The 22701-nt window shown below is 40.2% G+C and overlaps 1 protein-coding gene across 9 annotated transcripts in view; it reads left to right on the top strand.

Annotated features, from left to right (window-relative positions):
* GRIA4 (glutamate ionotropic receptor AMPA type subunit 4) overlaps positions 1-22701 on the top strand; it is a 250369-nt gene that overhangs the window by 172405 nt on the left and 55263 nt on the right. For 3 of the 9 annotated variants that reach the window (XM_086613706.1, XM_086613678.1, XM_086613685.1), the window contains exons 7-10: positions 1218-1385; positions 3009-3113; positions 11450-11560; positions 19910-20095. In XM_086613706.1, coding sequence (XP_086469832.1) covers positions 1218-1385; positions 3009-3113; positions 11450-11560; positions 19910-20095 — 570 coding nt within the window. Of the gene's footprint in view, positions 1-1217; positions 1386-3008; positions 3114-11449; positions 11561-12868; positions 12902-19909; positions 20117-22701 lie in introns of those variants that run through there. The other 6 variants (XM_086613700.1, XM_086613661.1, XM_086613670.1 and 3 more) reach the window with 4 other exon arrangements.

The following is a 22701-nucleotide window of genomic DNA, read 5'->3' as shown; positions in this document are numbered from 1 at the left end:
TATCAGACCCAGTTGATACTGGGCTCCTTTGTGCTGGGCACTGTGCAAAGATAAGCAATCAGCCCTGCCTTGGCTGGAAGATTGCTAGGTTGGCAAAGCCTACAGAAGGTATCAATAGAGATAAAACAAAACATAGCTACATAATTCAGGGAATATTCAATAAATTTATGTTCTGGAGGGGAAAAAAAAAACAACAAGGATGTTGTGGGCTATGGAGCACAGACATCCCCAAGTACTGGTGACAGGAGTGATTTAACCTATGGGACTCCTCGTCACATGAACAGGATTGTGCTGTCTCCTTCTGAGAAGTCAGCACAATTGGTTAATCTGAATCTCACATAATTCACCTATGGATTACCAAAATTTGCGATTATAAAGATAAACCATGTCCCAAAGAGCATGGATTACCAAAATTTGCGATTATAAAGATAAACCATGTCCCAAAGAGCTTATAATATGCCATACAAAGGAAAGGAAGGAAATTAGACTTGAGTAAGTGAATTTAGATTTTGGAAGTTACAGGGCGTATCAATAGCAGCCCTGGGCATGTGAACAACTTCTCTGGGTGCAATGTGTTCATCAGAGGACCATACTGAGAAAACGCCCCTTTGTTTACGTGGCTCCAGGCTAACATCTGTTGAAGACTTGCTCTACAGGTTTCATTTGGCATGTCCTCAACCTAAAGCGGTTACTGTAGTTAGCACAGAAACACAGACCATTCAGTGCCCTGTGTTGTTCAGAGAGCCAACGCAGGTTTTCCAATAGGAAGAACATACCCTTGATCATCCTTAACAATTCCAGTAGCCTGGGTGTCTGTACATTAGCTGTGCATTTTTTCAGTTGTGTTTTCTCAATGAGTTACTGTTTCTTTCTTTTCTTTTGAGTAAGTTGGGTGGGGGAGGTTATTCCCTAACGTACAAGACAACTGGGAAAAAATGCAGGACTTGAATATCTCCAGTTTAATTTGTTTCTTTTAATGATTCTTCAGAGGCAGATTTCTCTACCCTCAAGAAATACAGTTTTAAAGTTGAAGCTACTGAAATGTACTCTTCTCAGTTCTGCATTTGTTCCTTAGAAAAAATTGCTTTTGATTTTGAAGAGAGTTTTTTCTAAACAAAAGTGTAGAAACTGCTGCATAATGTATCAAACTAGAAATATCTGAGACAGCTGATTTTAGTAAAGACCTAAAAAAGTGATGTGTTTGTCCATCTATTTAGTATACATCTGCACTAACGTATGATGGAGTACTTGTGATGGCTGAAACTTTCCGTAATCTTAGAAGACAGAAAATTGATATTTCAAGGAGAGGAAATGCTGGTGATTGTCTTGCTAACCCTGCAGCCCCATGGGGTCAAGGAATTGATATGGAGAGGACATTAAAACAGGTAAGGGTAGGCTCTATTCTAGTGATCTTTGTGAATATTACATACTAGTTGTACATATATGATTTGGAAGATATTATATACAAGGGTCGTAACGGGAGAGAGGAAATTTATATTTCAGTTGCCATTTGGAAACAGCGGGAGCTGTTCTGGTCTATAGCTTGGAATGAAGGCAGAGGGGAACTACTACTACTTGAAACTATTAGTTCTATTAAGATAGTTGGGACTTCATCCAATGAACTGGTGAGCTCATCTGTTACTTTTGCATAGAACCTGGCTGTGAAGATATTGTCATGTAAGGAAAAAGGTATAGCTACATAATACAATCTTTCAAATATGTTTCTGTCATCTTGAATAAAAGTAGATTTCTCCCAGGGAAATCACATAGGTAGTATTTTTTTCTTTAAAAAGAAATAACCCAGAGCTATTGTTCTCTGATGTCAGGATTTTGCATTCCTGATGAATATGGATGCCTGGAAAGTTCTAGATCTCTGTCAAGATGATTTAGACTTTCCTTTGACTGGGACAGTAAAAAAAATAAAAATTCTGCAGTAGAATTTAAATCATTGCAAATGAGCAGGCTCCACTCAGGAGAAACTGCTGAGGAGAAGTGACTGCTGACAGAGCTGGCAGCTCTGTGCCTGGAAGCCAAGATTTCAGTCCTGGAGAAAACTCGGCAGAGATAGAAATGGACAGAGGGAAAGAGTAAGTGGTTTAAATCCACATCCTGACTCTTAGGGAGAGAAAGAAAGCATTTTGTGCGCTTCACATAGTCCGTGCCGATGCACAGATCTGTAACAAATGAGAGAAGCATGAAGTCAGGCTCCTGTGCTCGGGCAGAAAGCATGACCCTTCAAATCTGGCCAAAAATGTTTGCATGGCCAGATCCTGATACAATCAAAGCCAGCAGCAATATGGCCATGGCTTCTTTGGGATAAGGACTACAGTCTGGGTATCCTTTGGTGAGGCAGTAAAGCACTGAAAGAAAAGACAAAGAGTTCTGTTCTCAGCTGAGGCACAGGTGGTGGAGAACAGCCACAGCCAATCTTTTGGCTTTACCTCTGTCCTTCACTCTGAGGCTTTGAAAACACTCTTTCAGGCCCTGTGCATGTCACCCATCTTCTGTGATAGTAAATTGCTTTGCTAGGGCCAAGTTCATTGTCAAGTTTACCTTTATGAGCAGTATATACTCAATTTGTACATTTAATCCACCAGAATGTGAGCTAAAAAGATGTATGAGCTCAAGCCAAACATCCTTTGGGTTTATTTCATGTAATCTAAAATATTCTGCAGGAGTGATGAGAATGGTAAAAAATCTACTTCTCTTTAGGACCTGCAGCTGGAAAGTGTTGAGCTGCACAGCACGAAAGACGAGGAGGTCCATTGTGGGTCTGTGCTAGCACTTAAATACTAGCATATCTAACCCTATTTTGAGCATGGTTTGACAGGAAAAAGGGATACAAAGGAAAAGTAGCCAATTTTTTTGATTTACAATGCCTGACGCTTCTACAGTGGTGGTGTTATGGTAATCTGAGGACTTAGCCAGGATAACTTTCACTGCTCTATGACATTTGGAATAGAGAATATAAGACTGGATCTTTATGATGCTTTTTCTTCCATTTGCAGGTTCGAATACAAGGATTGACAGGAAATGTTCAGTTTGACCACTATGGTCGCAGAGTCAACTACACCATGGATGTCTTTGAGCTGAAAAACACAGGTCCCAGAAAGGTACGTGCTGACAATGTTTACTATCCTGATATCGTATAAATGAGTCATGTATGATGAAATGATTATGCAAACTTACATTAAACTGGACTCCATGTGGTTTAAAAAGATATAATTTATTGAATACATGGATAATATTTCTGGTGAAAGCAGATTTAAACTGCATTTTCTACTAAATGCTATTATTCAGTGCAACAAATTGGGGAACACAAAAATTAGTGTGCCTCTTGGAGTGGTGGGATGTCAGTCAGTCAAGCATACTAATGAAAACCAGCTGGGTGGCATGTTGCTAGGCTGCTGGGTGATGGAAAATGGTCAGAACTGTGAGTAGTAGATATTTCTTGTATCTTATCCAAAGATTTCTGTCTTGCAAATTACTGGCATTTTTAGGCAGGGTCATTTGTATGTTCTGTGTAAACATGAATCATAGGCTGTAACTAACACAGGGCTTTTAAGTGGGAAAGGAAAGGACAGGAGTGAGGAGGAGGAGGAGAGAATGCCCTGGATACTCATATTTTCTGAGATTAATTGCAATATCTGATCCTGTGTGCTTGATTGATTGCTTGTAAGCAACTTAGGCAAATGCACATTAATATGTGTCTAAGCAGATCCTCCGTGTCTGAATGCACGTAACTTATCACTCAGCCCAATCACTTTGAAAATATAAGCCTGGGTACTTTTTTAACCCTTTCTCTTCTGTGCTGAAATTTGTCCATTTTACATAGTATAAACCAAACAAAGTGCAGAAAATGTACTCAGGCTCAAAGATTTTCTTTCTTTTGGAGGCACTGTGGCCTTTTTTGTTTGTGAGGTCATGAGATCAAGAAAAAGTGAGAAGCTGATGGTGAATAGGAGAATCATGGACGCTTGAGTAGGGCCAAGGCAATCAGAATTGAATTAAATAGTCCTCTTCCGTCGGGCTAGGGGTGACAAGCCCAGGAAATAGTACCCCAGGTGAACTGTCTGTCTCTAAAGACAGTTACGTGCCGCAGTGATGAGGAGGCACAGTGCTGAACTGCATATCCAGAGCAGAATTACGTGACAGGATGAACTGGCTGCCAGTGTGTCACATTCCAGAGCTGTGGACAAAGAAAAACATGTGCCTGTGTATGAGGAGTATTGGTGCAGTTTTCTTTGAAAGTATGACAGATGGCTAAAGAATAAATTGGGAAAGGTGAATCTGTCTTCCTTCTCTCTTGGGAAGCCCAGTGTCTCCTGCCAGGCAATGTGTCTGACCTTGCTACTGCTCTTGCTCCCTTCCTGGCAGCCAGGAGGGTGTGTGGGCGGATGGGCCGCATGGAAGGCAAGTGGTGAGATACGACCTTCCCATCCTCGGTTCCCAACTGCACAGAAGCGAAGGCAAGGTGGGAAAGATGCGGTTAATTAGGTCACAACTTCAGTAACTCGTTAGGGAATGTACTTGGCAGCAAACTGTCGAAGGTGGCCTGTTGTTCCTGTTTCAAAGTTTGTTGCCTGTTTTGGGAGAGATGTCTGGCTGACACCACTGCAGGGATGTCCCCACCCTCTCTTCTTGCCTGAAATTTGAGGAGAGGGTGGCTGTGAATAGAGGAGCTATGTCTGTGCTGTGCTGGAGTCCTTACCTTTCCAGGCATGCCTGTCTGCCACTCTTAAGCCGTTACCTGCCATTGATATAACGAGCCCTAACAGCTTTGACAGATCTGGCTACTCACAACAATGTATTTCTCATGTATCACATAGTATTTTATTTGTGATCATTGGACGAATTCTGTGCTCCAGCCTGACAAATCCTATATGATACGTGAGAAATGGCTATGCTTAATTGAACTAAGAGGCCTTCACTTTTAATGTCTTCTTCTCATGTTCTACGTAACACAACTTGTGAGTCACCCAGCAATATCTTTTCAGGACTAGCCTTTCCAGTCAGAGTAATGCATGCCTCTAATCTTTAGAAAAGCGATTTTTGTTGCCCACGGCTTAAAAGATGTGAACAGAGCATTACAAAATGGCACAGCCAGTCGGAGGCAGACTTCCATATAGTTTAGTAAAATGGGAAACAGTAGCCAGTGCTCATATTAGTTTCATTTATGCAGCATTTCTTACTTGGTTCTTGTCTGCAGAACAGTAACAAAACCTGCTGGTGAGGGGAAGGGATGTGAGGAGGAGGATCACAGAGATATAGTTGGATGTCTCCTGTGACTGGAGTCTTGCAGTGGAGGGATACAGGCTCTTTAGGAAGGACAGACAGGGAAGATGAGAGAGGGAATTTCTGTTTATGTAAAAGAGCAGCTGGAGTGCATGGAGCTCTGCCCAGGGATGGCTGAGGAGCCAGCTGAGAGTTTATGGGTTAGGATTAAAGAGAGGACAGGTCAAGGTAACTTTATAGTGTCTGCTATAGCCACCTGACCAGGAATCACAAGTGGATGAGGCACTCTACAGACAGACAGGAGCAGCCTCATATTAACAGGCCCTGGTCATCATGGGGGACTTCAGCCACCCCAATATCTTCTGATGGGACAACATAGCAGGACATAAACAACCCAGGAGATTCCTGGAGTCGGGTGACAACTACTTATTCCTTCAAGGAATAGAGAAACCAGTGAGGAAAGGTGCTCTGCTACACCTCCTACTCACCAACAAGGAGGAGCTTGTTGGGGATGTGAATGTCAAAGGCAGCCTTGGATGCAGTGAGCATGAGGTGGTGGTGTACAGGAGCCTAAGGGCAGGGAGGAGGCTGAAAAGCAAGCTCACACATGAGGACAGCAGACTTTGGCCTTCTCAAAGATCTGCTTGGAAGATAAGCTGTAAGGGCCTGGAGAGAAAAGAGACCTAAAAAAGCTGCTTAATATTCAAGGATCACTTCCTTCAAGCTCAAGAGAGTTCCATCCCAGTGAACAGAAGTCAGGCAAAAATGCCAAGAGACCTGTATGGACGAACAAAGAGCTCCTAACCAAACTCAAACATAAAAAGGAAGCATACAGAAGGTGGAAGCCAGCATGGGTAAGCTGGGAGGAATACAGAAACATTGTCTGAGCATGCAGAGACAAACTCAGGAAAGCTGAAGCCCAAATGGAATTGAATCTGACCAGGGACATCAAAGACAACAAGAAGGGCTTCTGTGTGTACATAGGTGACAAATGGATGACTAGGGAAAACGTAGGCCCTTTGCTTGATGAGACAGGGGACCTGAGTACACAGAACATGGAAAAGACTGAGGTACTGAATGCCTTCTTTGTCTCAGTCTTTACTAGCAAGACCGGCCTTCGGGAATCCTAGGTCTCAATGACAAGGGAGAAAGTCTGGAGCAAGGAAGATGTACCTTTGGTGGAAGAGGATCAGGTCAGGGAATACTGAAACAAATTGGACATATATAAGTCCATGGGCCCTTATGGGATGCACTCACAAGTGCTGAGGGAGCTGACAGATGTCACTGCAAAGACACTGTGCATAATCTTTGGTTGGTCATGGTGACTGGGAGAAGTCCATGAAGACTGGAGGAAAGTAAATGTCACTCCTCTTTTCAAGAAGGGCAAGAAGGAGAACTCAGGGAACTATGCCTCAGTCCCTGGGAAGGTGATAGAGCAGCTATTCTTAGAGACCATTTCCAGCCACATTAAGGACAAGAAAATCATCATGAGTAGTCAGACTTCACCAAGAGGAAGTCATGCTTGATCAACTTGATGCATTTCTAAAGTGAAGTGACTGGCATGGTAGAGGAGTGGAGGGCAGTGGATATTGTCTACCTGGACTTCATTAAGACCTTTGACACTGTGTCCAGTAACATCCTTCTAGAGAAGCTGTTGGTGTATGGGCTGGATAAGAAGACAATGAGGTTTACTGAAGGCTGGCTGAAGGGCCAGGACCAAGGTGGTGATCAGTGGTGTGAAGTCTAATTGGAAGCCAGTAACTAGTGGTGTACTAGTGGTCGAAACTGCGTGTCAGAACTGGCTGCAGTTAGACGAAGTATTGTCAGCAAGTTGAGGAAGGTGATCCTTCTCCTCTACTCAGCACTGGTGAGGCCACACCCGGAGAACTGTGTCCATTTCTGGAGTCCTTAGTACAAGAGAGACATAAACATACTGGAGAGACTCCAGCAAAGGGCCACAAACATGATTAAGGGACTGGAGGATCTCTTCTATGAGGAAAGGCTGAGAGAGATGGAACTGTTCAGCTTGGAAAAAAGGCTCAAGAGAAGGCACCACCCTGAAGGAAGGGTGCAAAGAAGATTGAGCCAGGCTCTTTTCAGTGGGGCCCAGGCACAGGGCCAGAGGCAATGGGCATAAACTGAAACACAGGAGGTTCCCTCTGAGCATCAGGAAACACTTTACTGTGAAGGTGACCAAGCACTGGCACAGGTTGCCTGGGGAGATTGTGGAGTCTCCATCCTTGGAGAGATTCAAAAGCCATCCGGACATGGTACTAGGCAATTGGCTCTAGGTTCAGCAGGGGATCGAACCAAATGACCTCCAAAGGTCTCTTCTAACCTCAATTATTCTGTAAGTCTGTCATTCACCATTCATCATGCCACCAAGATTTAAAAAAAAAAAAAAAAAGAGAGGGGAGAAAAAAGTAAACAAAACACAGACATATTCATGCACAAAATGATAGTCTAAGATTTGGCTTCTAAATTCCAACTTGGACAACTAACATGTGTCATGGTTTAGCCCAGCCAGAAACTAAATGTGACACAGCTGCTCGCTGACCCTCCCCCACCCATGTGGGACTGGGAAGAGAATTAAAAGAGAAAAAGGAAGGAGACTTGTGGATGGAGATAAGAACAATTAAATAATAATAATAACATATATGAATATGAATATGAAAATATGTAATGATAATAATATATGCAAACAAGTGATGCACTGTGTAATTGCTCACCACTCGGTGACCAATGCATGTCCCATCCCAGTAAACAATTGTGAAAGAGATAAGTCCTAACACTGCAATCCCAGATGAGCAAGAGGCCCAAAAAGAGAGAGAGAGAGAGCGAGAGATAGCACTCAGAGACTCTGAAAGTAAGAGCCCCCAGAAGAGCAAAAGCCCTTCTTTCTGGTCAACCCTCGTCTATATACTGGGCGTCATGTTACATGCTACGGAATACTCCATTGGCCAGTTTGGCCCTCAATCCTAAGTCTAAATTCAAATCCTAAGGGGAGTCGTGGACCCTCTGTCTCGGCCATACTCCCCCCCAGCCTGTTGTGCTCCTGCACACTGACAAAACACGGGAAGCTGAAAAGTCCTTGAGGTCTCAGTGGCAACTATAAACATCAGTGCACTACTGAGGTTCTTCTCATAGCAAATCCCAGACTAAAACCAAAGCACGGAGCTCTTCTAGCTGCTAAAAAGAAAAACTAACTCTGTCCCAGCTGAAACCAGGACAACATGAAAACTGATTATCAAAAATTTTGAGTATTCTGTTGCCCTTAGTGATTTGTGGGCTTCAGCAGGAGCACTTCAGTGGTTGCTACAAGGCGCGCAGGCCTTCAGAAATGACAATATTCATTGATATGCCAAACTGTTGTGACAGATTTACTTTGAGGCAGATATTTTTGCAATATTGTTTCCTACAAGACAAATTCAGACTCTATATAAGTGGATGCAACTGCTAGAAACTCCAATTGCAATCCAACTAGAATTGGATATACTTTGGTAGCTGAATTCAATCCTACCCTTTGAGTAGTTTGTTTTTTTTTCCTTGGGGATTTGAGGTATTTATAGGAGAGCATATTTTTTTTAGTGCTCTCACAGTGACTGTGAATCTAGATACTTATACAAATGTCATGATATATCTTATATATTTATTCAGTAATCCAGTTCAAGGGTTACTTTAGCACAGGTATGAGATGCACACATGCAAGCTCATACCCATGCACACAAGCTAAAATTCCTTTAAAAAATGCCAGCCATTCCTCAAAAACCTCCTTTATCTCTATCTGCATTTTCATGTGATACTTACTTTTATAACACATCACATCATTTTGTTTTCTGCTTTCCCTTTGAACTTTCCAGAAGTGTGGAATTGTGCAATGAAAGCTTCCCAAACTACTAGGTTTCGGTGTACATATTGTGCCTTCAGCTGGTCACAGTTTTTGACAAGAACTTGACATTTTCGGTTATCAATTGTATCTGTTACTCTGTGGTTGTTTGGATGAAAAAGAATATTTGTTAGCAGTGCACCGTACTAGGAAGAAAACCACTCTGTCCACTATGTCAGCAATGCTGAAGGTTCCTGTTAGCTGCAGACATCTAAATCAAGGCTCCTGTGCTGTAATAGCAATTACAAAGAGAAAAGGAACATTTCAACTCAATATACCAGAAGTTGTGCATGGGAAGAGTTTGCGCTTGTTTGCTTTACTAATAGGAAAAAAAATATTCACTCATATTCAATCATACTCACTCACTCATATTGAATTACTTCACGTATTTGTAATTCTCTGTGGTGAGTGTGCCTGCACGCTGCTCTAGGAACTGCTAAATAACTTGCCTTTCCATACAAATTTTTCAAAAAGAAAATTAAATGAAATAGTAAATGTGAAAATCAAGAGGAAGGTTGGTTGTTTTAAGAATATACAGGATTCTTTAATGCGTATGAGACCAGGAACCAAAGCACTCCCCTGCACTTCTAGACTCTCATATCACATCACTGCATTAATCTGAACATGATGTTTCTCCACAATATGAAGGCAGAATCCTGTGTGATGGCGAATTTCAATCTGGGTTCTACGATAATGTTAGAAATAATATTGGCTGCATAACTGATCCAATCATTTAGCCAGTGTAAAATCTTTTCATCCAAGGTACAGACTATCCTTTGGCACTGACAGTTACACTGGAGCTCTGTCTGGAGTCCACTTTCCTCTAAAATTCCCTTTCCTCTACTTGTAAGATGGACAAGGCATTCCTCTCTCCCAGCTCTTGGTCTCATGAGCTCTCCTAATTAATCAAGACTTTTCCTGCCTAACGTCACCAGGGGCAACATTAAATGACAGAGAAGAACTCTAAATCCAGAAATACCACTTGCTGATATAGATACTAAAAATGGTGTCACCACATGGAGTGAGGAGATGAGTGTGCTGTAAGATTCTGGCCAGCCAGAATTTACAAAAACAGTGAAGTATTTTAGCTCTCTTGGTTATCCACAGACATAGTCCATAGCCTGTGGGGATTTTTTCGAGGTTTGTGGGGAGTTTTAAGTGTTTGTTGAGCACCTCCTAAAAGCATCAATAAAAGTTTGAGGGGGAATCTCCTTTTCTCAGGCTGCCTTCATCCCATCTGGTCTTACAGCAAACACAGCATCCCTGGGCCCTCACAGGAGAGGATGTTGACTCCTGTCTTGTGCCTAACAGCATCGCTGCCAACGCACAGGGACAGCTGCAGGCTGTACTGAACACCAGAGGTGTGCACTGCAAAGAGCGATGTCTGTATGGAAGGGAAGGCTTCCGATTGCAGGCATACCACTTTTAATGTGTTTTTTTTCTCCATGGGAATACAAGAGCGAGTGATTCAAACCTGGCTCTAGAGTAGTTCATCGCCAGCAATGAACAAAGACAGCTGCTTCACCTTAAAGGCTGCTCTGGGAAGGGTTGCGGCAGCCTAAATGCAGCCAGGGAGAGGAAAACCTGATTTGTTCCACCTCCCTGTAGGCACTTAGCAGGGATACTTTTAGAGTGAAGTCACTCTCACCAGGCTTTAGAGTCTGTGGGGAAAGCAAGCACTTTTCCAGGAGAGATGCTTCTGCCGCATGAGCTGAGTCACTGTCTAGGGGTGCCTGTCTGTCCAGTGAGTATAAAGAAAGCTTTAATAACAGGGCTTCTAATGTAGACCATTAGAAGGTAAAGGTCAGTGCTAGCAGTTAAATGGAACAAGCCTAGTGTAAGTCCCTGGGCTGGGGTCTCCTGGGACGCCCACGATGGAATAGGGAATTGAGATCAGCCAGCGTTATTACAAAGCTGTCATCCAGATGTCTTTCACTCCTCCATCTAAGACCAGAAGATCTGGAGGATTAGTGAGTGAATATGTTCCTGTGGAGAGCAAAAATTCTTATATCTTGATTATGCCCCAGGAAGGCTTCAGACTATTGAAAACGGGATTTAACTTGTGCCTCTGGTCGAAGTAAGTTGCTCAGATCACTCAGGAACAGTTGAGTGACAGCGTTATCAGGTCTGACTCCATGCAGCAGTGGTGCAAGATGGTACACCCAAAGCATTAGATATGTACCACTGTGAACCTGTCTATGAGCGTGACAGCATTTCCTTTGGTATAAAATTATCTTTGGATCACTCCATTGTTCTTATAATCATTTATATTTGTAATTATACAGAATGTAGACTTTTCTACTGTAAATTGTATGGTTTTTTTTGCAGGTTGGTTACTGGAATGACATGGATAAATTAGTTTTGATTCAGCATGAACCTACACTTGGAAATGACACTTCAGCCATTGAGAATAGAACAGTAGTTGTCACTACAATTTTGGTAAGGTGTTTCCTTTTTCAATGCTTATACTGGTGTGTGATGCGATCTCATTTCTACTTATGGTCTAAATTAGTCTACCAGTTCCTAGGTTAGTGGGAGGGTGAGAGCCATATATCTTAATTATCTTGACTGTCATGTCTGTACAGAGGTTTTTTTGTTATGCATTTAATATAATGATTCACTTGAAATCAGGTTTTTAAAATTGAGTTGCAGTAATTTTCTTCCTTTACTCAGTCTTCTCTATTTTTTACTAAAGTAAGTCTCAGAAATATAAGTGAATTCTTTCAACCTCTAATTGATAAATCTTGACTCACAAGAAACTGGAAGAAAAGAAAAAAATGAAACCTCTAATTGACAGAATTGAACAGAGGGTATAAAATTAGATGTCTGTAATGCCAGTTGATACATTATAAATTCAAAACTGACATTAGAAAGAGCTAAAATTCTAAGTGGTGTAGTTCAGTCAGCCAATGAGAACTGTATTATCTACTTTTAATTGTGAATGAACACATGAACTTAGTAGATGCATTTGAACATCCTTCTTAATATGTTTATTCAGAATTTCAATAAAATTTCCATTTTAATAAAATCTAAATAGATTTGGGGTTTGATTTTCCGGTGTTATTGGTGTTTTTAAAGAGTGGTTGAAAAGGAGAATGCAGTTGCTTCATTCATTTACATTTTTGATACACAGTTTTTCAAAACCATTGTTTCTTACAAATCTGTATTTTAAACAAAATGTTTAACAATTTTCCTCTGAAGTCAGACATGCCCTTTTAAGCTGATGTTTGTCAAAGCCAACTGGCAAAGGGTGACCTTTACCTGACCGCTTTTAAGATTTTACATCTCAGTTCACTGCCCTTTTCACCTGCTTCATTTAGACAAGACATTTTAACTCTTTAGAATAAGCTGAGTCTCAAATGGGAAGGAATATTCTGTGTGAGTTGTTAAGCAATAATTTTTGTAATTTAATATAGAGTTGAAAATAATCCAAAGCAAAGGGTCAAGACATTTTCTTACTCAAAAATGCAGTTAGTTACCAGATTTCCAGCAGTATGTATCAGCATTTATACATTAAGTATGTCTTAAAAATCTCCTGTTGAAGATTATTATTCCAGGATGCAAAACAACCAAACTACTATACAGGAATTCAGAATGTAACTCCTAACCAAATTGTGTAACTTTTTATTTAATTTTATTTCTTTGCATGGGACATTTAAAATATATGTATCTTTTTCCTAAAAAAAAAAAAAGACTTGGTGATGGAAAAAAAAAAAATATACTTCAGTACAGTCCTCCTCTTTTCAGCCTCTGATGAAGAATCCTATTTTAAGAAATTGATCAAGGAAGAAAAGAGTCCCAAGATGCTGCGAACATTCCTAACTAAGGCTCAAGTATTAACCACCAGTCTAGTAGCATTGAGCTAATTTTTCCATATGGATTACTGTTCCTCTGACTGGATGACCAGGCACTGAACCACCAAGAAAAGTTCTGTGACTAATCTGAAATGTCTAGAACAGATGACGTTAACCTTCAACTTTGCCAAGCTGAGAAGAGAACGATGTGAATAACAAGCTTTCAGTCGAAATTCTCCTCTCATACCAATCCTGATATCTTTGACTGAAGCTACCATACATGAATACTGTAATTTCCATAAATAGCTCCAAGCTTAGGAGAAACGAGTAAAAAATTATAGTGAAAAGTAATATAAAAGGTTCCTGTTTACCAGAAAGGAAAACAAGAAAGCTTTTAAAATGTGTTATCTTGCCTGTCCTGTTTGCATTGAAGCATTTTGATGTGCATAATAAATGTTATCTTCAAAAGAACTTTTCCAGTCCCTGTATTGAAAGGACTGGTGGGATCGTTTTCAGAACCAAAAAGCTGAATTAATATTCCAAAGCATGCCCTATGTTTATGCAGCATGTCGTTTTGGGATAAATGCAATTATCTGAAAGCAGCACTGCTTCTTGACCAGAAATGTTCCCCTTTCAATGTTTCAAAATCACAGTGCAAGAGAAATATATCAGAATTTGGTTTGAATAAGAATATATGGTGAATTCTGCCTTATCATGCCCATCTCCCATTGACTCTAGTGGGAGCTGCACACATGATACTGAAGGTAGATTAGAACCATGATTCTTAATATTGGCCTGCCAGGGCAATGCATTTAGCATCCACAAGCATATGATCCCATACACACAAAAAAGATATATTTAGCTAGAATAACTTTCAGAATCCTGTTATTTCGCTCTCCTCTGTATTATAGACATGTTGCAAATGCCAGACAGAGACTTTTTCACCTCTTCATTGCCATCTCCACATTGAAGGGAAGTTGAACCACTGTAGATGACATATATAATTTTGGTTGCATGCATATTTTCCAACATTAAACTGAAAAGCTTCTGCAACCAGTCCTGTCAGGCTTTTCAGTCTTCAAAGACAGGTGTCGTGGCAGTGTAAGAAAAGTTTACATTTTCAGCATGGCTCGCTTTAATTTTTGCCTGAAGCCAGATAGCACAAGTTGATTTGCCCGCTTTCTTCAGTTTTTACATGTCTGTGCTCACTTTGCTGTAATGTGGCTGTATGGCTATTGCATAGAAGGTGCATTATAACAAATTAACTCTGCACTTAACTTAGTACAGTGTTTTCTACTTGGCAAAATGTTATGTTTATTTGTAACGTCGTGAGAGCACGAATAATTAATTTTACAGTTTGGGTTTTAGTGCATAGGCACTCGACCTCTCTCTCATTAGCCATGTGGCGAGGCAGCAGCCCAGAGAGAGGTGGCAGCAGGGGCAGCTGATGTGCTTTACTCTGTCAGCTGCAGTGCAGCCCTCGTTTTTATATTTCCTGGGAGAGACCCATGTTCTGCACCTCATGTTATGCACAGCCTCCTGCACATCAGACCCTCTGGAAAGGACAGGTTTTCTACCTGTGTGCAGAAGCATTCCTTCCAGGGAGGCTTGACACCTCCAAGTGCAGAGCAGGCTCATTGTATGGCTGGAGAAGGGACACCATGTGCGGCCCTCCTCTAACACTAAGATGAAGTGAGTGACCTGCCTAGCTAGGAAGAGTGATCATCTCTACTTTAGCAATTTGAGAAATAACGGTGACAAATTGTTGAGGCTGAATATAGGGGAGTAGGCTGGGAAGGCTACTCCAAACTCTCTAATCCATTACAGCCAACTCTGTACCTACTCTGAGATTGCAAAACTTAAAAATCACAAAAATCCTTTAGAACCAAAGTCGATGTACATAAGCTGCATCTGCATTGTGGCGTCCAGCTCAACATTTTAATGAGATAGTCTTGGTGTTGGCACTTTAAGCTTCAAGGGCAGGATCCAGTTCACAGCTGAGTCACCTAAATGTAGATAACTTTACAAAGGATATTGATTCAGTTGCAAATAAGCAACTTCCAAGTACTCAGTGACTTTTAAGATGCTCTAGGATATATTGCCTATCCCTTATTCTTACACTGGCAGGATGACACTTGCCTGTCTCATGCCATATATGACCACTCCATCTGGATGTCTCAGCTAGTGTGCGTTGTTTCAGGCATGCGGGATAAGTTGTTCCCCAAGTACATACGTTTCCATCAAAGCCCACAAACATTTAGGAATTGATTCAATGGCCCATAGGTGGATGCCTAACACTGAGGATATCAGACCTTGACGTAAAGGACCTGCAGAATGGCACTTGGAGGTCAGGCAGGTTACCTTAGAGCATCTCAAATGACAGATAACCTTCATTAGGTGACTGAGAACCACCCTCATTGTTTTGACTGATATACTCTTGATGGAGTCTTACCTCAAAAATTCTAACTATAACCCTCTTTCTCATAATAGAAAATATTTTTTCATTAGAAATTTTATTAAATAAATTCTTTACTAGACTGAAGAAAAAATTGAAGTTTGTTGCATGACAATAATAAAGACTTCAAACCGAATCCTGGACACTTTATTCAGAAAAAAAACTCAAAACCGCAAAAACCAAAAAAAACTTCTATTGACATCTGAAGTTTCTTTCAGAATAAAGTGTGATAATGTGTGCCACTCCTGTTCTAAAAATGAGACATTTCCTTGCACAAATATATGTCACTTTTACAAATTATTTTTACAATGTTTAAAGATTTTGAAATTAACTTTATAACAGGAAAGCCAAACATAGAACTGTTTGGTATTTGGGTTAGTTACTTTCTCCAGCTTCCTTATAGTATGAATCATCAGTTGTGAGCATTTTACTGTACACATGAATTTGTGGCAATATGGTGGAATGATTTGTTTACATCTATAAAGGTAATTGTTGCAGACATCAACTTGTATTTACAAATGTTAAGTATTGTTATAAATTGTGAATTATATAAGTAAAGCTTGCACCATTTCAAATATCTGTTCCGTGCTAGTCATTGATCATTTCAATGTGGACTTTTCCTTGATTCACTACCCCATAGAATACTATTAAGCAGCTGAAATATTGCAAATATTGCAGTGTTAAACCTCATTCAGCAGTAAGTCAAACCTGTGTTTTACATCAGTAGGTTAAGAGTTTATAGTTCAAAAATGTAGTAAATACAAAGATGGTGAAGAGAAGTAATATTTTTTATTAGACAAGATGCTGTAACTGGGAACGGTGAAAAAGTATGCCTACTGTTCTCAGATATTTCAGCTGATCTAATAGAGATATTACTTCTCCATAGATATCTTGCATCTCTTATATCTTTAGACTAGCATGATTACACTGACATTGCTACTAATTTAGAAAATGCTATTGTAAGAGGTAATACAGAAAAAATAATCCACAGATAGAAAAAAGCATCAAGATATGGCTGAGTACATGCTATTGATCAATTCAGATATTTCAGGACTTTGCAGAGTGACCTTGCAAGTTCGTCTGTGTAAGTTGTTTGTTAGCAAACCACTAAAACTTGCCTTTCAGTGGCCTGATGTTATTATAATAACATCTGCGTACCTCATTAGTTTGAAACATTCCCCAAAGTCTGAAATGGACAGAATTTAAAACTAGTGCTACTGTTTGATTTTTTTGGCAAAGTCTTTATCAGAAAGCCATATTGAGTCCCACTCACATCCCCCCATCAAATTCTACCTTGCAAATACATGTCTCATTATTTGGCAGGTGAGGTAGGTACAGCAATTAAAGAAATTAATTTATTCTGTGTAAAAAATGTAGGAGAGAAAGGACAGTAAGCAGAAGGTAGTAGATGTTTCCATTAAGTTGTATTGTTTCACACTGTCAGATCTCATTCAGTTCCTGTTTCTTTTAAAGCAGTCACAGCAAGAGGTACAACCTTATTCTACAAGATAATTGCATTATAAGAGATGTTCCTTGCTGTATTTTACTCTAAATCAGTAAGATCAGAGTGTATAGAAAGAAAAGTGGATGTGGAGAGAACCAAAGTGCTTCCTCCAAGTGACGTAACAGATCCCTGACAGAACCCAGGTCTTCCGAGTCCTCACTTGGTGGTCCCTTCACTGGATGAGATTGCCACTGCTTGCACCTACCAAGGATGGTTTTGGACCCCACTGTTTCCCGTCTCAGCCTTCCCTCACAGAGCTCATGGGGAGGAAGGCTGAAGTTTGCTTAGCCCATAACAGGAAAAATGAGGCACCTGTCACTTTGCTTTGCTGTGCAGAGACAGTTGTAGCAGCCATGTCAGTGATGAGGCGCAGGCAGAAGCACAGTGTCTGAGTCTGGGGAGAAGGAGCAAGCTGACCTGGCTTCCTCTGTGCCTGTCTGCTTTGTGTCCCTCTCCAGAATTATTATTTCCTGGTGTGACTTTAACTGCCTGACTTTGGCTTGGGATTTATAAGACTGAATAGGAATAGCTGGCAGTCACTAACTCTCATCTTTGAAAATCAAAATTGCTTTTTAGATGCAGCAGACAATTGTAACTGAAGCTTGTAAGGAGGGTCCACAAATGCAGGATACTGGACAGGACTTGGTTGTATTTCTAGCTAGCAGTTGGCTAAATCACAGTCAAGAGACAGTATTTTTGGCCTCTCTTTATTGTTAACCATTTTTGTGAAATAGGTATGTAGAAAGAATTGGATTTTGTCTTTTCCTCTCATGGAAACAGCAAGCCTACATGAGGGAGGAACATGTGATCCATGTGCCCCAAATCCTTCCCAAAATCAAGATCTACTGCAGAGAGAGGGCAGGATCCCTTGTCCCTGCTCTTCTCCCTCCCTCTTTCTGGCAGGCAAGTGGTTGAAATTAAGCTGATTTATGTGGGGACAGGAATGAAAAAAATTATGCAGGCTGCTGGTAGCATGCAGCAGTTTTCCTCTGAAGATACAAACTCTGTATGGGCAAAGACATTGCACTGCATCACTGCGGTGATTTCAGTGTGTAGTTAATGCTGTAGCTCAGTGGTCTTAGTGCCCAGGTCACACACATCAGGATGATTGCCCTGCTTTTAGAAGTCCTTGATGATACTTAGTGGTCATAACTATGTGCTCAAGAAATGCAGCAGTCTACTGTTGTCACCCTCAAATTTCTCTAGGCATTTGTACTTGTATATAGGTCAAGGAACCAGGTAGTCAGACACTGTTTGACTTTGGAAGTGATCATTGTGGACATTTTGCTATGCTATGTGGTTCCTTAGCTGAAGTAACGGCCATAATGCATCAATGGCCTCCAACACCGAATTACTGGATTGTGGCCCAAGGAGGCATGTCCATAGCAGAGGATAACATAAGGAGGAGATGATGGGAGGAGAAGTGTTTTGGGAATACACCTGAGGTGAAACATTCTTGCAATACTTAGAAACGCGCACGTCCCCCTTCCCAAAATGTGTTGAATTTTATCTGGGATCTCTCTCTCTCATTGAAGTAAACGAACTCCACAGTTTTCTCCACTCACATTACACAAAGCTCCGTTCTGACATCCTTATACAGAATTGGGTCCTGGGCAGAGTTACCGCAGGGAGTAAACTTAGATAAATAAAGGGAATAGTGCCTCCCACATATGATCTCTCTCTTTTATATTTCTGTGCCTTTTCACCTTATAATGGTAAATTAAAGATACTGTTCAGGCTTGCCTATGAAGTTCTCTTGGGTGAATCCGACCCTATTAATGGAAGCTACATATAGGTATCCAAAAGGAAAAAAATTCCTGATACGTTGAAAAATTTTGAAATTGGCTTGTTCAGTCCCCCTATTGCTCATATAATGCCATGTGTCCTCCATTGTTAAACACCTGATAGAGATTGCAAAATTGCTGTTGCTTGCAGCTGATGTTGATGTAGTTTCAATGAAGTAGACATTCTCAGAATACATGTTTACCTTTATTTTTATTTTTGTAACAATTATTTATGTAGGAAAGATATGAATGGGGCAGAGTACTACCAAGGTTAGTGGAAAAAAAAAACACATTTGCCAGTGCCAGCATAGGAAAACTTAAGTTGCAGTATTTTGTGATGTAAATTCAAACAAAGGGTGACATTAGTGACAAGTAGCTTATGTGGATCTGGCTATGAATATGAATTATGTGAAGTAATTTGAAGTACCACTAGAAAGTATAGTTTTACATAACAATTTCTAAAGTCTGAGTCCACACAGACCAAAAAAGAAAAAATGTGACCTTGTTTTCCCAGTGCAACCTTGATTTCCCAATTGCATAATGTTCACTATTGTGATAATATGGTTTACACAGGGAATGTAAGATACACTTTTTGAGACAGGTTTTACTTGTTTTCAATGGCACTCACCAACTAAAAATATTTTGGTACTTCTTTTTCATGCAGCATGGAAAGCCAATGTCAGCTTAATACCATTACTGTCCATGCTTATTGCTTAGACTGATCCTAAAAGACCTTGCAGAATCAGCACTGTTTACTTGAAGGGGAGGATATGTGTTTCCTTGGGAACCTAAACCCCAAGAAAACATATCGTTCAGACTGTGCATCTGAAGTTACATAGATAGTAACCACACTATGTTAGAGGACACGCTTACTTACTGAAGTCAAAAGCATAAACTATACCTTGCATTATCCCACAGCCATTTGCATTGTGTAGGTTCAATCTCTATTCATGCTTTAAATTTAGCATATACTGCACTAAGGTCTTTGATTTAAAACAAAGTAAAATTTATATGCATTCTTGGACAGTTTTTGTGTTTGTAATTTGTAAGATTGATAAATCTTGTGAAATGTACAAGTCAAATTGCAGTGTAAATAGTATACCTTTCTTTTCATACATTTAAATTTAAATGTGCTAATACTATCCATGAACTTTTGATAAAATGTGTGTTGTTCAGTCAGTAGATGACATGTTACTTTTCAGAGTATATTCTGTATACTTCTCCTTTACAGTTTTACTTCTTTCATTATAGGAAGCCCCATATGTTATGTTCAAGAAAAACCATGATACGTTTGAAGGGAATGACAAGTTTGAAGGATACTGTGTAGATCTGGCATCAGAAATTGCAAAACATATTGGTATCAAGTACAAAATTGCCATTGTTCCTGATGGAAAATATGGAGCAAGGGATCCAGAGACAAAAATCTGGAATGGGATGGTGGGAGAACTTGTTTATGGGGTAAGCATACTGATTTTTGAAGCAGGATTTAATTTATCATAGTATTAGTCATAAAACAGGAAGTCTATATGCATTATTTTATTTAACCTTGGGATCACAGAAAAGAAACAGAATTCTGTTTCGGATCTCTGTGCTTTCATGTATTTTCAAGAGAAAATCAAATAGTTTCATGGAAATTCTACTATTTATTCAACCTAGTACCTTGTAACATTAGAACATCCATATGTTGCACATAACTTAAAAATTCATTAATGTTAAAAGTAATGTTAAAGACCATCTATTCCTGATACATTGTAAAACTTAGTTGGGAAAAATATCACTCATTTATTCATTTTCATGGAAGGTGGACAGATCTTTTAAAAAAGACAGGACTCTAGTTCTAGTTTGAGAAATAGAGAATCCACCATCATATGGTAAACATATATAACAAACCACTACAGACAAGTACACAGGCAATTCAGAATTAAGATAGACTTTTAAGATGAACATCAATAATAAAACTTAAGAGCAAGCCTGGTAAGTTCAACAACTAAGAGCACTACGTTACAGAGTGATCTGGAGAAGGCTTCTTCAGAATAGCATAACACTTAACAGTTCTGTTGACACATAAAGTTGCCATATCTAATGAAAATAATGCCAAAAAAACCCAAAGAAATATTTGCAGTATCTGGTGTTACCAAAAGTAGCAAAAGTCAGAGCTTTGCTTGCTGATGACTGCAGTTGCTAATGTCTGCACAAAGTACAGAACAGAATTCTTAGAGAAACTTTTCATTTCAGTGACCAAATTAAAAAAAAAAAAAAATCTAAAACTGTTCAGATGAGAATATTTCCACCAATGAACTCAATGCACATGCCTCAACCTCCCTATGAAAAACTACTGCATACCTATTCATCGATCAACAGTTGCAGTTTTCACAATTCCAATGCAGGGAAAAGCCCAGTGGCAAAGGTTTGCCATATGTGGGCAAAAGCCTACTGGCTTTTCTAGCAGCTCCGTTTCTGCTCCCTTCTGTCAGCTAAGTACAGCTGATAAATTTTGTCAAAGTCTTCTCTACTAGCATCAGTTCAAGGGACTCCTCAACATGAAATAGACTGTGTGCTGTAGGAGTGTGGGAAAGGATGCCCCAGAGTTGTGTTGATTTCCCCTCCACATGGGCATGGGAAGGTTATATCAGCCTCAGAAAAATCTGTATGTTCTTGGAAGCTTTTGGAGGAACCAACCTCACTTATGTCTTTAAAGAGTGGAAAACTGAGTGATCACCAAGTATGTATATCCGCTTTAGTGACTTGGAAGTAGCTCAACTCTCAGGATTTTAAAAGTCAAGGTTATTTCAGGCTTATTTTATCAAAAAGGAGGCAACTCCTTGTCTGGCTTTTAATCACAATAGCCATCGCATGGATGTCAATGGCTATGCACTGGTTTTAAACATCTGAGACATTCTACGTATTGTGAGAAAATTCCCTTGCCCAGATACAGAGTTTTAATAGCAGAAATTCAGCAGCCTATCATCTAGTTGAAAATTATAGAGCAAACTTGAAATTACACTCTAGTTTTCAGGTTTGGGGATTTTTTTTCCTTTTCTTTATCTTGAAAAATTTACCTCATCAAACTCAAACTGCCCCAGTGCTAGACTGAAATTGCCGTTGGGAAGCTCACACAGAGCTTTATGCCAGTACGGGAGTGTGACTTTTGGCTGTTAACGCAGCTGAAAGCAACAAAACTCACAGGCATAAGGAGCTTGTAGCAAATCGCCTGCATGAAGAGGGTGTCCCCGAATACATGGTCAACACCTCATTTTTTGTAATGGAAAAGAATGAGGTGAAGGCTCTTTAAAGGTTTGGTGGCCAAGTTTAAAAGCTCCTGCACAACTATCTGTTTAGGAAGGCTGCAATCTGATTGAGGTTATGGAATTGACCTCTGGGAATGAGGCACAGCAAAGCTCTTAGAGTTGCCCTTTTATTGAAAGAACTAACAGAAGTCTGTTGTTGTGCAGTATATTTGCTGTACTGTCCGAAGACTCCCTTAGGCTTTATCTATCCCAGTATATCAGTGGTACCAGGGAATGTCCCTTTGCACTAGAACTTGCTTGCCTAACTGCTGAACTGCAACAATGGTCCTCGCAGTAATTTTGGCCTGTAATTACTCTTCAAAACAATTTTGCAACCCAGCTGAATACTGGCATGTGGTGAGACCATTCTCTATAAGCAACTTTAGTGCAGCTATCCTGGTTCAGAGGTTAAATAACATTCATGGCAGCGACACAGACTGTCCAGTGCCAGCTGGCCTTAAGGCCAAGAGCTCCTCCAAGCATGTTTAATGCACCTTTATAGGTGTATATTTCCTTTCCTTTAAAGGAAGTTGTTCTTCCTGATATCTTATAAGTTTGCTGCTTAAGTTTTCCATAGGGAATCGATGAAGAGCATCCTCCTTGCAACTTGTTTGAGTCCTTGCCAGATGATTTACAGAACATCAGGTTCCCTGGCCTATTCCATATAGAGAAAGCAGAAAAATCAGTCAGCCAGAGACTTTACTGCAAAGCTGTGCTGTAAGAGGATGTTCATTTTCTCTAGTAGATCCCCAGATC

The sequence above is a fragment of the Tauraco erythrolophus genome, chromosome 1 (assembly GCF_009769465.1).
Source record: "Tauraco erythrolophus isolate bTauEry1 chromosome 1, bTauEry1.pri, whole genome shotgun sequence".
Taxonomy (NCBI): domain Eukaryota; kingdom Metazoa; phylum Chordata; class Aves; order Musophagiformes; family Musophagidae; genus Tauraco; species Tauraco erythrolophus.
The sequence above is the reverse complement of the archived record's forward strand: the minus strand, read 5'-3'. Positions and strand labels throughout refer to the sequence as shown.